At 39.4% G+C, this 16,348-nt stretch overlaps 1 protein-coding gene across 4 annotated transcripts; it reads right to left on the bottom strand.

The window, feature by feature from the left end:
- Window positions 1-221: 221 nt before the first annotated feature.
- relt (RELT TNF receptor) lies at window positions 222-15,697 on the bottom strand. 4 transcript variants are annotated; one of them, XM_015045999.1, is made up of 7 exons: window positions 15,508-15,697; window positions 14,564-14,645; window positions 2,077-2,151; window positions 1,903-1,995; window positions 882-1,066; window positions 715-767; window positions 223-622 (listed from the first exon to the last, which is right to left on the bottom strand). In XM_015045999.1, exons 3-7 carry the CDS (start codon window positions 2,116-2,118, stop codon window positions 339-341), a joined length of 657 nt encoding a protein of 218 aa, XP_014901485.1. In that variant the 5' UTR covers window positions 2,119-2,151; window positions 14,564-14,645; window positions 15,508-15,697; the 3' UTR covers window positions 223-338. The 4 variants fall into 4 exon arrangements, with proteins under 4 accessions (XP_014901487.1, XP_014901485.1, XP_014901489.1 ...); XM_015046003.1 differs by having other exon boundaries at window positions 223-619; XM_015046001.1 differs by lacking the exons at window positions 14,564-14,645; window positions 15,508-15,697 and adding an exon at window positions 3,513-3,749 and having other exon boundaries at window positions 222-622.
- Between the last annotated feature and the right edge of the window lie 651 nt (window positions 15,698-16,348).

Here is a 16,348-nt window from a genome sequence, read left to right as displayed (position 1 = left end):
ATCTCAAGATGGCTGTTCTTTTTTGAAAAGCAGTTGGTACAACGTGCAGAGAGTGGGTGTGATGAATCAATATTTGTTTTAGAGCCACTCCCCCACACCCTTAATCCTTTTTCTTTTTCAGTTTCTCTCACTTTAAACTTTTAATAGCTTTTATTGATTTCTGTCTGCCTCGTTTGATTTTCCCATCTTAACTTTTCTGCTCTGTTGACTCTTGAATTGACCCTTGTATGGCATTAAAAAAAAAAAAAAAGCCCTCGCTTCCTCTGAGCGCTGATGCCTTTAGAGCACATCACAGCACCAATCGTTACAGGATTACAGGATTCAATGACATTACATGGTCAATTTTGCACTTTTTTGTCTTTCTCACCTTCTTTCTGAGGTGTGGCAGTCTCTTCGTCTTTCCCGTCCTTCTCAGCAGTGCAGTTGTATCCCTTCTTCTTCAGGATGTTGCAGATCAGGATGCCCAACAGGCCCATTATGCAGAAGACAGGCACCAATGCGAACACAGCGTACTCCGCCGTCTTTTCCTCGGCACTTCGAACCACCGTGCTGTTGGCTGGTCCTCCTGCCCCACTGGAGGAACCTTTTTCCACAGTGCGAACCTTTCTGGCATGCAATTCTGCTGGAGGACGGAGACAAGAATTGCAAAATGAATCAGAGGAATAGATGCCTATAAACACCAGGGAGCAAATGTAGGGTTGCAAAGAATCTTACTTTTCGTGCAACCGCTTTCAGTGGAAACTTGTCCCCCATCAGGAGAGAGAAATCTGGATGAGGAAAACAAAACAAAAACAAAACAAGGAACAAAGAAATAGAGACGAGATGAGTTTAAATCGTGGGCGCATGTGGAGCAGCAGCAAGACAGAAGCGGCAGTTCTCACCCAGGCAGACAGTCGCCACAGACAGCGTCTGAGGTCAGAGTCCCAGACACTGAAACATTTCTGCCCAGGATCTCGCAGGATGTGTGTGGACGACAGAGCTCAGAGTCGACCGTGTCTGAAAAGCTCCCAGGTGGGCAGAACTGACATTTAATGTCTTCAGCTGAACTCTGGATCTGCCTGCAAGGCTGAAAGAGAAAGAAAAGACTTCAAACACGAGGAGATAAAACTGAAAAATAAGACACAACAGAGCCTCTTTCTTGTGCTGTGCAATGTCAACTTTAGCTAGGAGAGTTTGTGTTTTATATTTTCTTCATGATTTTACTGATACAATCTTACACAGTTTTTGGCAGTAAATAGAAGTGATTAAAATTGATTTAAGGCAACAACTCTTGATCTCTTTAAACCTGCAGTGCCTTTTGAGCTTTTTCGCATTTTGTGCTATTCCACAAACACAACCTTCAACTTATTTTGAGCTAAAAATTTACAAAAAGAAACCTATTGTTGAAAGAATGCATTAAGATGTCCAGTTTAACATTGGTCAAAAGCCTTGTAGTGGATATGGAAAACTGTTCTCTGGTCACTATACTTGTTTTTAGGCTACATACACATCATGAGTTCAGGAAATGGTGGAATAGTCACAAGCTGTTTGAAGGATGTAGGGGTATTAATACTTGTGAAAGACACTGTAAATAAGTCTCCAAAAAAAACAAAAAAAAACAAAAAAGTTTACATGCTGGCCTTTATTCCTTGACTTTTACAGACTTTACATTAATATAAGGATTTAATAAAATGTATTTCAAAACTAAATAGTTTTTTTTTGTTTGTTTGTTTGTTTCTAGTGAATGACCCACTACTTTTTATTGTATATTCTGTGGATAAAAACATGCACAAGCACATTTCATCACATTTGTATTTGATTTGGATTATAAAAGCAATGGGAGATGCATTGAAGGAAGCATAGTGGACAACACGGGCAAGAGAAAATTAATTTACCATTTATTCTTGTGGCTCATTTGCTCACCTTGGATGGCTCCTGGCCTGCAGGGCATTGCAAACACACACACCCTTCTCCCCACCGACACTGCACCGCTGCAGTTCCACCACAGCCTATCACCTGGAAGATACATAAGTCTGAGTGAGGGGAGGTGCAAACATATTTGCGTTTATTAAAACATACAAAAGTAACGTATTATACCGCGAGAAGGACGAGAGTTGAGCAGCACAGGTGGTTCCTCATCTTTTTCAATGTATTCTTCTATGTGCATATGATCTGCAGCAGAGCAAACAAGCTGGACATAAATGTACCGTTTCGAAAGCTCCAAATATGACATGACACCTTAAATATAACCATCCATTTGGAGCAAACTAGCATACAAGTACAGCACATGTTCATAACAGCTGAGTCATTTTTGCTAGCGATCAAAAGTCGAGACTCTGGACACAGATCGGTAAGAAGCACCTCTTGGAGCTGTAAATAACATTTACTATGATTCAGAAGCTTTTTGTGTACTCCTGTGAATGAACCAGGGATTTTCTGCAGCTATTTTTGGGCTGCAGATGCTGACACATACAGTTCATCCAATGATTCATCCTACAACACCTTCATTTGCTAACACATGCTGTCGAGATCTTTCTCGACACGTGACATCATCTGACCCTGGAAGTAGTGTTTTCTGATTCCAAGCTTCAGGAGTGGAGATTTGAGATTCACAGATTAACAGATTAATGGGAAAAATTGCATATGAGCAAACCAATGATGATTAAAGCTTAATATGCATATAGCAACTTTTATGATTATTATCACAACCTTTTAAAATGTGATAAAACTTCCAGATATGACCCCCTATTTTAATACCATGTACCCAAACTCAATTATAGGGGTTGACAAAACACACCTTTTCATTTTGAAATAAAAAATTACTTAAACATCTAATCAAATGTAAAAATTTGATTATAATCACCATGATGCAGCAAATCAACTGACTCATTTTCTTCACTTTTCCCTCTTAATCTACTGAATTGCATGACAGGTGCCATCATGAAATTAATTATTACTTGTTTTTAATGGGTGTGCATAAGCATGCACAAATATCATAACATCCCGAATGTTTTAGCTGATACCAGAATGTTATTAGTGATAAAAAAAAAACATGCTAAATGTCATCCCTACTGCACTAAAACATCATTAATTGGGCCAAATGTCAAGATAAACCATGAAAATTTGCAGAGAGAAATTCCTCTGCACAGATCTCTCATTTAAAGCCACAATTACAGGGCTATGAATTTGCAAAACCCTGGCATTATCATGATGGGCCTGAAGTTGCCACTAAACAGCTAGGTACTTTGTGGTTTAAGATGTTACTTTTAAAAAAAAATGCAAACTGATGTCTGTGTTTGCTGTAAGATTTCTTATTTTTTTTTCTGCACAAATTGTTTGGAAAATTGTGAGCGGTTCCTGGAAAAATAACAGATATATATAAAAATGTTAGGTATGTGCTTTTCTAAGTGCAGTTTTCCCTAAAAACAAACAGTAGATGACAAAGTGGGCTAAAAGTAGGAGAATTGAAACCAAACTAAAGAGATAATGCTAAGGAAGGAGAGCAGGAAGATCCAGCTGAGCTGCATACTCACCCCAGACTTGCAGTGGACCCACACGGTTGCTGAGGCAACCCAGCAAGGATGCTTGACTAATAAAACCGAATCAATACTAAACTTAAAAATGCTGCAGTTTTCTCCCTAACTCACACACTTTGATAACTAATGTTCTGAGAGACACTGAAAATAAAGCTTCAAAAAGACAAACTAGTTCTTCTTCAACCGGAAATAAAATGAAATGAATGAAGCATGAAAAGAAGTTACAGAAATGAGTCAAAACCGAGATCTGCACTCTTCAGTGCAGCTGAATGAAAATCTTTAGAGTATCTAGCTGTGTCTTATATGGTCAGTCTGACCACAGACACACCCCACACACCCTCTGGACATGCCCCGTCTGTCACTGCTAAAACAGTCAACCTGCACACTGTGCATGTGTGTGGGTGATACTTGTTTAATGATGCTCTTAACCATCAAGCCAGTAGAAAAACATGTTTTCACAGGTACCCAACAAGAAAATCAACACATTTTTAATTATTTATTCTGGAAATTTAGTTCCTCCAGAGAGTTAGAGCTCTCCTTCCCTTTCAATTAGACATAAATTGAAAACAACCAGAGAGAGACAACCAGAAGAAATCCTTATCTGAACTACCTCAACTGACTCCTTTCAAGATGGATCGCAGAGATCCCCAGGTTTTGGTCATCATACACCAGGGCCGTCCGGTTCCGGTTATTGTGCAATTGCCACATTAATGAGATGAAGACGTTATAGTACCCCAATTATCTTCAGGCTATGTTTTATTTTATTTTACTTTTTTTCTTGGGAAGGTGAGAGCTACCTGTGTCAGAATGTCTTCCTGTTTCTTGAAAACTTGTCTTTTAAGTAATGTTTTTCCACTTGTCCGCTTTCCTCTTATTTTACGGAAACATCCTTAGGGATTTATTAATCAGAACCACTTTATAAAGATTACAAGAAAATATAGCCTCTTGGAAGCAAAGAATAAAGAAATAAGGAGTAAAACCTTTGCACAGTATTATATGTATGTAGCATCTACACAACTGATTTCCACATGGCTTGTTCATAAAGGGGAAATACACACAAAGACACACTCAAACATCTGAATGGTACGGAGCCTGCCAACGGCAAGCTGTGTCTTACACAAACTGCAAAATAAAAATTATAATGCATTTATGAGTTCAGTCTGGGAGACAAAATCCTTGTGCCAATAAAAAGCTTCTGAGACATAATTTTCAGAATTGCAAGAACTGAAAAAAAGATAAAGGGGGAACAAAGAACCCACAAAAGCTTAAAAAAACAACATAGCCCCAATCCAAAGGGACGGAAAGCAAAGGAGGTGGACGGAGTTACTCTGCTAAAACATCAGTCTGATAGCATGTCCATATAAATAAATATAGAAGCATTTGTTAAAATGCCATACAGACCAGAGCACAAAGCTAATTACAAGTCAGACATGTGCACAGACATCAGCATCCACTTACACACAACTCCAGGCATGCAACATTGCATACAGCTGAAAATTTTGAAAAACGGATCAATAAAACGGCAATGATAGAGAGAGCAAAACGAAAACGGGACCCGCAATTAAATGCCTCTGTTTTTGGAAAGTGTCAAGTAACAAATTGGACATGGCTACAGGAATGCTGGCTTTCTCCAAAGAACCTCGTTTGACCTCCAGCAGAGCACTGAGGCAGCAGTACTTCATCTGCAGCTGAGTGGCTGAGTATAGAGGTGGGATATAGGACTTGCTAATCAGTCAGGTGACAGAAGGTGGATTCTGTAAAAAAAACAACAACAAAAAACCAAAAAAACACCTGCAGGTAGAAAGTATCTATATTTAAAAAAAATACAGAAGTGCCCCAAAACTGTTTATTCAACCACTGCAACACTGGAGGCAATCAAAGCCTCCAGTGTCTGTAAATGTGACGCTTTTACAAACCAGTTTGCCTGAGGTTTTCCCAACTAACCCACTACAAAAGGACTGTCACATGCGGACTTCAGTTGCACTCACAGACACGTGAGCGCTCTCGTGTCCTTGAATGCCTTGGCCTTCGTAAAGCACATTGTTCTTTGCTTTTCCAAACAATTGCCTCTCAAAAGTGACATTTTTAATATGTAAAACATTATCACGCTTTAGGAAGTAAGCTTCTTCGGAGCTTGATGGGAGCTGCTACAACATCTGTCAGTAAATTAAGTCATATGGAGTAACTGTTTTTCTTGCTTTCTTCAAATTAAACATGGTTTTCTGTTAGAATCTTGTAAGAATTATGCTATCTAATATTTTCTAACTATGATTTTACTTCTCTGTCAGTCGGAATGGGCGCTTCCATCAAAGCCAGCATACAAGGTCTCCTTCTGGGTAGCCACATATTACATAGTGAGCTACTTGCTTACTGAACTTATGACAGTGGTCAAGACTCCAACATTTGCCTTGGAGAACCCAGTCTAGTTTGGACAAGTAGTTCTGGTTCAGTGTCTATGAAGGAAATCTCTAGCTTCAAAATTGATTGTCTTTGGTTGGTGGTTGGAGTTTAAATCACTGTTTGGATTGAAATATGCCTTTTCTTTGCATTAACTTAAGGTATTGAACTAGAAACAAAAAAGTGTATGAACTTTCTTTCCTTCTTTCTTTCTTTTTGTGGCAAGCATAACAAATTGGCGATTTGGCCGCATCTTTGATAAATACTCTACTTCGATACTGTTTTATACCCTAACCATGTGTTGGACTCAGTATGGCATGTTTCCTGGTGGTTTGTGATGCTGTTTCCCAATGGTCTCTAACAAAACCTAAGACACTCTCCAAATAAGATGAATTGTTACTGTTGCAGGTAAAACGTGTCTGGAAGCATGACTAAAACAGACTTTCAGCACAAAGCTTACATAATCAAAGAAGTCTGAGGTCTTTGTCTGCTTCTTATAGCGTTGTCTCACATCTTTGAACTCATTCACTCGTCTTCCACGTGCCTTCTCCGTCCTTGCTGGCCTGACTGTGCTGTCAGTCCTATATAATTGCAATTTTTGTGTTTCCCTTTTCAAAGCCTGCCTTTGATGACAGTTACACCAGGGTCTGCCATGTGCTTCGGTTTGGAGGGCGCATGTGGTTGGGGGGTACAGACAGAGGAACGAGAAGTAGAGAGCAGACAAAAGCGACAGATACAAAGTGGGAGGCGGTGGAAAAGTGGCATACAACCAGGATATTAGCACCTCTCAGAATATCTCAGCAAACACAACAAAAATGCCCATTTTTGCCCAGTACCCTCAGTGCTGTCGTCATTTTATGTGACGGGACGGAAACAGCAAAACACAAGTCAAATTCCAGAAAACACATTCGAGGAGGAAGAGCGACTGGTGGTGAATTTTCCTAAACGCCGTTAAAACAGTAATTACCTGACACCTTCTGCTCTGCCATTTGACGCATCCCAATAACAAGCCGCCGCGACGTCAGATGACATGTCAAATTTTCTGTTTTGTTCAGGAGGGCTAAACATAGCTCTAATAAAGAAGCAATGGTCAACAGGTTGACAAAAACAGGGACATTATTCCCTTCTGTGGTGGCTTTGGAGGCAAGGACAGGCAAAACGTGTTTGGGAGCTTTTTCTGGCTTCTTGATGTCATGTCGCAGCTGAGCTGAGAAATCCTCCTGGATGAAGCTGTGAAGGAGGGACGGGACCACAAAACAGGAAACACAAGAATGAGTGGAACTTCCAGGCCTTTGAATGTGAGGTGACGGAGCAGCGGGGGAAGATCATGGGTCAGGCTAACACCCTGTCGGCTTTCAAAGTTGGCACTGAGCTGTCTTTGTTGGACAGACGAGGAGACTCCGGCTGGACACCAGACATTTTACATTTTGGTATTAAGTCTGGGCACCCCAGTAGGTTTTTTTTTTTTTTAAGGTGACATCTAGCAGCATCTGTTTGGCAAACAGTCTTAATGAGAACACACTGTAGAGCTTAGATTGATGAAACAGCTTAGTTGCAAATAAAAGCTCCAACGACAACAACTTCTCCGACTTTCCAATTATATAACAGCAGATACCAAAAGGATTGTCGACACCTTGCAAGGACATTTGACAATTACAGTCCACGTTATGAAGCATTGTTGCATTTGTCCCTATGAGACTTTGTCTTCTGGATATTTTACTGAAACATGCCGTATTACAATGAATAGGTCCGACTCAATGAATTGTGTTTTGATGAAAATAAAAGTCTGTAAGTAAATAAGTAACATATTTTGTTTTTAAATCTGGGAATTATGAAAGTTTATACATGCTATAACACCAGGTTTTTGTGAGAAGACACACTTAAAAATGAAACTCAAAAAGACCACTTTTAAGCTTTTTCTAAATTTAATGAAAAAAAAAAAATCCTGTACTATTCAACCTGCATCTGTAAAAGGAACAACCTAAGAAGTGAAAAGTTGTAGAGATTTAGATTATGAGACAGTGTGAACTTGTCCAGGGTGTTCACTGTTTTCAGAAGGTCATGCACAATGGCTGCAAAGACAAGTCACTTTTTAAGCTGTCTTGGCTTTTCATAAGTCAAACACTTACAGAAAGTCGAGTCCCAACGGTGATCACTGAGTTCTTCAGTGTTGGTATATTCCACAAAAAATACCAACACTGAAGAGCCAGTGGGTGGTATAATGAAGCTCTGCTTGCACTGTTTCTCCATACAAACAGGCGCAATGCATTGTGGGAAAAATACATATTTCCTGTGACTATTCATATTTTGCTTACATAAATGTATTATTTCTCAGAATTTTTTAATGTGAATTAAAATCCTTAGTATGAAGGTTGAAAATTTTCTACAAAAACCCCCCCAAAAACAAATAATTATCCGCTGTCTTTATTTTATATTTTTATTTCGCACCGTGAGTGAGAACCACATATGTGAAGCTTATAGTTGCAAGTCTCGGTTTAAATCTTTCTGTCAATGAGGTATGGACATTCCACTGTGGTTGTGAACCAGATCAGCCATAACTCCAATGATTTGGATGAGCTTCAGTCATTGCACTCTGGTGGTAGACTTTGTTAAGTGTCAGAAATGCCGGGTTTGAAGTATTGTTTAATGTTGGGCAGGCCCCAGTTAAATGTCATTTTAGTAGTCGTTTTAGGATTTTGACAACAATCCTGTTGTAGGTCAGTTTCAAACCCTAATGCCACATGTTTACGATAAAAATTACGTTAAAAGGTTTGCACCGTATATAAAATATTATATACGATTGTAACTTTAAATATTATCTTCGATTGTAACTTTAAAGCAAAGACAAGAAAGCTGAGCCACTATGTTGAGTTTTATCTAAACTTCCATGTCCACAGAAAGATTTCCTTCGTACTAATGATGCAAGTACGTCAAATGACGTCAGTAGAGGCTGCCCAATAAACCCACCAAGTCGCATACAATGTCATAGCCCTGGGGAACACCTCCTTGTGATGCACATGAGCATGAGCTTATTCTCTACGGTGGGAAAATGCAATGGAAAAGAACTGAGGTGGCAAAAGAAAGGTTTAAGGTAATTATACTCTGCCATTCATCAGACATTTGGTGGACGTGAAGATAATACGCACATGTATGACAACGACGCGATCGGGAGAACCATACCCTCTGTTTGGCTTCATGGAGGTGCCCATTACTGGCAAAAGAAAGGCTGATTTACGCCAACACTTTGTACGTTGGTGTTTAGACAATATCTCATTATGGGAAGCAAGTCTGATAAATGGCCAGGTGTCATTAGTCCTTGGATTTCTCTGTCACTCTTCCTCTCTGTTCCTAGGCCTGTGTCGCATCAGTCATGATTTCCACTGCATCTGTGCACCAGTATGAAGTGATAAACAGGCCCTCTGTACTGCTGCTGGCATACGTCGCTATGCATTATCAGTTGTAACAAAAGAAGCTGATTTGATCAGAGAGAGTAGAGGAGAGACGGTAAGGGTAGAACGTACTCTTACCTGTAGAAGATAATATTTCAGAATCAGATGTGCATGAGTATTTGTTCCTCCAATTTGAATAGCATGCAAACTAAACAATCAAGACCAAAAAAGATCCCTGGCTTTCCATCATTACAAAAGAGATTCTACATTTTATTGGAGGTTATAAGTTTAGCGCTACATTATTATTGTCAACATAAGGTCAGAAATCCTTTGTGCTGCTTTGTATCAGTCTTGAAATGTACAATAATTATGAAATTTTGGGAAATTAGTTTTATTTAAAATTTTGGTTATTTTAATTTCTGTGTTCTGTGCAGTGTGGATGTCCAGATTCACATTTCATTTTGAAAAGGTGTAAAAATATCCTGACGTCACTAAAAAAATAAAGAAATAAATAAACAAATGGCTCGGGGATTAAAACAAACCAAAGGCGATTATAAGGAAGCTGATTTCAAAACAAAATATTCCATAACAACTGAAATTGCAACGTGTGAGAAATATGTAAAATAATAATAAGACAATTTTATAAAAAAAAAATATATCTATATGAGAGACTAATCGTTATTTATAACCAACTTGTTTTATGAATTGGTCTTTAACCTTCTTTCACAGCTATTTTTATCAGTGTAAACGATGATGATGATCCAAATCAGCTCTGCTTTTGTTGACTTCAACAGTCTACAATTACATTATGTCAGGACATATTCACACTAAACAAATCCTATTTTCTCAATCCTACGTGTGAAAATAGCCCTTTAAGCTTGTTGCTTCAGTTTGTGAAACAAATATGAAGGATTCAGTTAATGATTGTTTTAGTCATGGGAGAAATCTTTTTAAGAAGTTGACCTCAGGTGAGGAAAACAGGACTTTTACCATGTCATCCCCATTAGTCATCCATCTCTAAATATTTACGTTTGCAAAGAGTGAAAACAGATGTGTGGTTGAAACAGAAACAATGAGACAAAATCGGAACAAGATTTACAGAAAGAAAGAGAGATATAACTACCAAACTGTTCAAATGCTAGTCTTTTCTGTGCATAAATATTGGGATAATTTAGTGAACTTAAATGGTAGGTGGACTAGATTTATACAGTGTTATTCTAGTCCCCTCGATTTGTGGCAGGAGAAAAGCTGGAATCAAAGCAGTAATTCTCCAAATCCATGATAACTGTTTGGAAACTTGAAGCAGCTGATGAGCCAGTCATCCACTTAGGCCTGAAAATAGTTTCACAGAAAAACACTCTTCTTCCTGATCATGCCTCTTTTGTATTTCATTGAACCATTTTGTAGGTACCAACCACTGCAAAACACCAAACCATCACAATTTAAACCTTAACCAGAGTACCTTAATAAGCACCGTCTGTGAAAAGCAAATGAGTCATTATCTGAATTAAATAATATTGACAGAGGTGAAACAATATAATCTTACAGCCCTTTTATTTGCCCCCAATGAGCACAAAAAAAAAAAAAACTAACCACAGACAAGCACATGTCCACCAACATATCTTCAAAGGTCTAAAAACGGTTTGCTTTGAATTTGACTCAATAACTTTAGCTAACAGAAATGAGAGGTTCAGTTTCCTGCACCGCTCTGCCACACTGAAAATACTCTGCAGGCTATCTGGAGCACTTTAAATATGAGGGATTGCATGCTCATCAAAACATGACAAACACACACACACACGCAGAAAAAATCCTGGCTCTCCCACTCACTTCTGCCTTGTTATAAAGAACTTGTTTCGCATGTGCTATATGATTTGCTCTGGCAGCTTAAAGCCAGCAGCAGGTCACCAGCAGGTCCGACTGGTAGATTGTGGTTATTCCCAGAACTACTTGTCCTTAACCAGACCCTGCTTCTTTAGCTTAAAAAAAAAAAACCTGCGTGAGTTAATAGGATACAGTAGAGAGTGACAAAGAAGATGGGTCAGAAAGAGAGCGGAGGTTATTGGGTCAAGCAAGATCTGCTTTCACTCTGAATCATATAGTGCAAAGGTTTTTAGAGATGCTATATTAAAACGAACTATGTTAATGGCAGTCCAGAAAAATAAACTATGAAAACAGAAATAATGTATAATTCTTATAGGGGTCATTTCCTGCCAACATGTAAATCAGCAATTTTGCTGGGAAGACTAAAACAACAGGAGTTTATTTACTTTTAGAAAAAATAACCACACACGTTTTCTTTCCGTATATAAACTGGTGACCCAACACTCTAAAGTTTCACTTGGTGACTTTACTTTGGGCTTATTTTTGTGACTTCTGCAGATCTTGAAAAGAGATAATAATAATAAAAAATAAATAAATAAAATTCCTTGTTGACAGTTGTTTGTCCTTAATCAGAAAATGTGCTTTTTTTTCAGCTTCTCTGAGTTGTAAAGTGCGCTTGTGTAATATAATTTGGTCGTGAACAATAACGCCGCATTGGTTCTGCTTGGTGCATCTGAACTCTTAAATGATTAAATGAAAACAACCAAAATGATTTTTTAAAAACAAAAATTTGGCACACAAATATTCATTTACAGTGGATTTTCTCTAATTTACACACATTTAAATACTTATAAATACACTGCCACTAATATTTAGAGGAAGTTGCAGAAAAACCAGGCACTTTCTGTTGGACAACCATGAATTAGAAGGGCCAAGAAAGAAAATCTTCTTTCAAAGCCCAACAACTTGATATTGGACTGAAAATGGTGGAGGCCCATGTGAATGAGCTAAATGCCTTTTGGAGAAATTCACTGTTAAGTGAAACAAAGATTGACCTATGTGGATGCAATGACTAGAAGTACATGTGGAGCACTCAAAGTAAGGTTTTCAAGCCTAAAAAGACCACAGTGGTGGCAGCATTATGCTGAGGGCCTATTTTGCAGGTTGCTGGTACAATAAAAAGATCTACTACCTGCATATTCTTTGACTACACCCCTAAATAATCAGTAGATAGACATAAACAGATGTTCCAAAAGGACAACAGTCTCCCCTAAGCACAACAGATGTGATTTTAGAAAAAATTAATTAGCCAAACATTGAACTTTTATAATGGCCTTAACTCTTAAAGTTATGCTTATGCCTCCTTTGTATGTAGCTGCCGTTGCGTTTTTTCTAAGATAACTAGCGGTAAAACATGACAAAACACACCAGGCTCAGCATTGGGTAAACTTCAGCTACCCATCCTGTGTCACTTCCAGGAGCAGACACATCCTGGAAGTGACTCACTTCTCATAGCTTGATTTTCAACAGAGTATGATGGAAACCCTCAGCAGAATGACTTTTATTTTCCCCACCTACTGAAAAAGAATATCCCATGCACAATAAAAACAAAAAAAGGTGGTTCTTTAAGAAGAATGCAAAGGAAGGAAAATGCGCCACAGATCGTGTTTGTCAGCGTTCTAATTAAGCCTGCGTGTGCCCTGCATGTGTGCTGTGAGCGAGTGAGGATATCAGGAGGTGAGTTTGTCTGCACGCTCATAGCTGCGTCTGTTCAGGTTGCCCCCTGTAATTATCCAGCCCTTTCACCATGCGTGGATGCTGACCGAGCAAGCTTGGATCGGGATCTGTTGACTGGTAATATAGAGGGAATTTCTTTTGGCACAGGATCCCCCGGCTGACACTGGAGAGGCAGGCAGTGAAGCCACGGGCATGGAAGGACGCCGGGCACAACTCCCAACCACACTGGCTCAAAGAATGCGGAGACAGATGACAGGATTGATGGCTTAATTAGGACTTAGTTCACGTCTTTGACTCTTACATGGCCTCGCACGCGCTCAGACAGAGATGCACACAAGCCCACCTAACTTTATGATCGCCTCCAGCATTTAAGGTTAGCACAGAGGGTATCGGAGATAAAAACAAAGTCTATTCAATAAATAACCCTGTTCAAGTTCAGTCACGGATCTCCTGCACTAATTTCTTTAAAGCTCAAATAGAGGGCAGCACCTGGAGCAGCGGAGATATTTTAGGGTGTACTGTTTATCATGTGATGCTGATACTTTTCTTTCATTTTGTGTTGCTTGTGCAATTTTCATCCTGCTGTCTTGAATTTTTCCGCTTCTTTTCATGAGAAAACTGCTCAAGAGTGTATCCTTCCAAACTAAAACTCACGTTGCACTTCAAATGAACACACTAAGCTCTTTCTTGAAATTAATCCGCGCTTCCCTGAGACAGCTCCTCTGAGTCTGAGACCAGAAAAAAGACGAGGTGGCTCCGATTGACCCCAGAGGCCAGGTTTTTCCCCAAGTATCTTGTTAACAATTGATGGAAGAATGATGGAAGAAATGGATAGAAGAATTTGGGTCTCATTTGCAGCAATGAGGGCGACGTTCCCCTCTATCGTTTGTCATTGACATAGATTTTAGCTTCGCTCCCTATGCATTTGTTATGTTGTGTGGGTTCAAAAACTTTTTCTGAAACCAATCCTGTGTGTATGACAGTATTCCTCTAAATGATGTGGCAGAGATCTTTGTTTTTAATAAAGACCTGGCTGATTTGTATGCAAGGTCTCAGACTGTTTTGGCTTAGTTAAAACTTACAAATCCTTGATTAGTTTATTGGAAAGCTAATATATCACTATCCTCTGCCGATGGATGTGTGCAGATTGTGTGTGTGTGTGTGCCTCCAGATATGTGAGAGAAACGGAGAGGTCAAAAGCCTCATACTGAAACCAACATGTTGGAATTTAAACTCAGACAATGGATGCCCGCTGCTAAAGATGACAGTCTCATCTGGGGTGGATTAATGAGTGTGAGCATGCTCATTGGGGTCAGTAGAGCATCCTGCCAAAACCACTGTAGTATGAAATGGCAAATGATGAGACAAAGTCAATGACAAAATACAAGAGTAAAAATATATTGTAAAAAAAACAACAAAAAAACATGTTCTTTTTGTATTTTATACTTAACAATTCCTTAATTTGTTACAGCTGGCCTCTCTAAACTGATTAGATGCACCCAAGCCAACGATACTCAACAATACAGTCTGAGCCAAAGTTTGGACCACAAACCTCATTAAAAAGTGAGGAGGAGGAGGATCACATGGCAAGTGAGGTCATTACATAGACTACCCATATCGACGCACCATGAGATACTCTCCCCACTTCATGGGGAGAGCTTTAAGATACAGTTATTACATTACAAAGCAAGCATGGCTGACCTGGAGTACAGGTGGACCTTTAAGCTGCTCAAGGTCCCACTCCTGGCCTGTGGAAAAACTTGAATTTCCAAGACAGGAAACCCTATGTGGAGAAAAGAGAGACTCATATAACCACTGCATGATTCCCTAATATAAAGTGTTTGGGCTCTGAGAGGATCAGAGTAACAATGCTAGTCAGAACAGGAGCAAAGGAGCAAAAATTACATCTAACCTGAACATTTTAGAGTTTTGAATGCTAATTTTTTTTTTTTTTTTTTGTCATAACTGATTATTTTCCATTGTGGTAGGCTTACGAGGACCGAGACCTTTTATGTCACTCAGGGGTCTGCAACGCCAGACCTCGAGATCTTGTGCTATGAAAATGTGTGATTTTAGCGATTTCAGCCATGGAAATATATTTGACCGTTGCTTCCTGTGAACCAGAAGACAGTTGAAAAGATGTTTTTTTTTTCTCTTTAATGACTCAACAAACAAGTTTATAATGAGGAAGATTTCTTATCTTTAATTTTTTAGGCAAAAAAAATATAAAGTAAATCAATATAACTTCTCTCATAGTCTATATGCAAGTAATTAGTGAGTCACCTCTTAAGTTGTGTTAAGTCCACAAATAGTCAATCGTGCGTGGACCCCCCCCCCACACACACACACACACACTCTTTCATCCCCAATTCCTCAAGGCCTCAAAAAATATTTTGCCGCCTCTGAGCCGGAGTGCAACTATCAGCTTTTAACAATTACTGTTACCGCGTTACTACAAGCTGTACTCCAGACCAGCCGTGTAATCCTAAGAAAAGTCAAACCACCATCATGCGTAAAAACGGTGATGCCGGTGTTGCGCAGGCTCTGTGGGGAATGACATCCCTCAAGAGAAAACTTAACTACCTACTTCAGCAGACCTCTAGCTGCTTCCTTATACGTTTAAAGGGAACTTCAAGCAAACTTACCGGTTCGGTGAATGAATGTAGCTGAAGTTAATAGTTGAAAACGAGCATAATTATCGTCATGGGCTCCACCGGGCTGAGCTGAGCTGGCAGGTGCTGGTAAAACGCTTGATAGGGGATGGAAACCACAAAGCCGGTATACGCGAGGATCCCCCCGCCCCCTCCCTTTCTCTGTCTCTCTGCGGTGTGTGTGAGTGTGTGTAAGAGAAAGAGAGGGCACAAACGCTGAGCTGGCTCAAAGTCAAGTGAGCTCACGGTGCGTCACTGTGCGTGCGCTTCCCAGGCGAGGGGCGGCGGGTCACAGTCTGCTGCATAATAACAGCTTGTAGTTGTCAAACAGACGCAAAGAGCTCGATATCGACTAAATATTCAAATGGAGCCAAAGTTTTAAATACAAGAAGCAAATTTGAAAAGTTAAAGAAATAAATGATGGGGGGCGGGGGAGGATGATAATTGCTACAGAATCAGGCTATTCACTGAGTGCTGTATCCAAACATGGTAATAAAAAGTGAAGTGGAAGGAAAAAATATCCTTGTACAAAAAAAACAAAAAACAAAAACATGCATAATTAGCTGGGATAACTATTCAAACGTCACAAGAGTAAATGTTTACAGGACACAGACTGCAGCTGCCCTTAGGTCAGAAACTACAGACTTTCATTCAGAAAGCAAGCTCCCAGAGCGGAGAGGCGGAAACCAAATTATTTGAGCTCCAGGGAATTTCTGCTACATTGATGATTTGAGGAGACATTTCATGAAGCTGGTGTTGATCTACCATCTTTTACAAAGTCCAAAGTTATCTCATCAGTTACTTTATGGTGCTGTGAATTATTGATATACAGCTG

Source organism: Poecilia latipinna, unplaced genomic scaffold, assembly GCF_001443285.1.
Source record: "Poecilia latipinna isolate Pla-1442-1.1 unplaced genomic scaffold, P_latipinna-1.0 Scaffold759, whole genome shotgun sequence".
NCBI classification, from domain to species: Eukaryota; Metazoa; Chordata; class Actinopteri; order Cyprinodontiformes; family Poeciliidae; genus Poecilia; species Poecilia latipinna.
The sequence above is the reverse complement of the archived record's forward strand: the minus strand, read 5'-3'. Positions and strand labels throughout refer to the sequence as shown.

Excerpts from the sequence above, each read along its gene's own strand:
- relt (XM_015045999.1), bottom strand. The coding sequence starts at position 2,118 with ATGAGGAACCACCTGTGCTGCTCAACTCTCGTCCTTCTCGCG. Across the intron at positions 1,996-2,076 it reads CAACTCTCGTCCTTCTCGCG|GTGATAGGCTGTGGTGGAAC; the intron begins GTATAATACGTT and ends TGTATCTTCCAG. Across the intron at positions 623-714 it reads TGAAAGCGGTTGCACGAAAA|CAGAATTGCATGCCAGAAAG; the intron begins GTAAGATTCTTT and ends TCCGTCCTCCAG.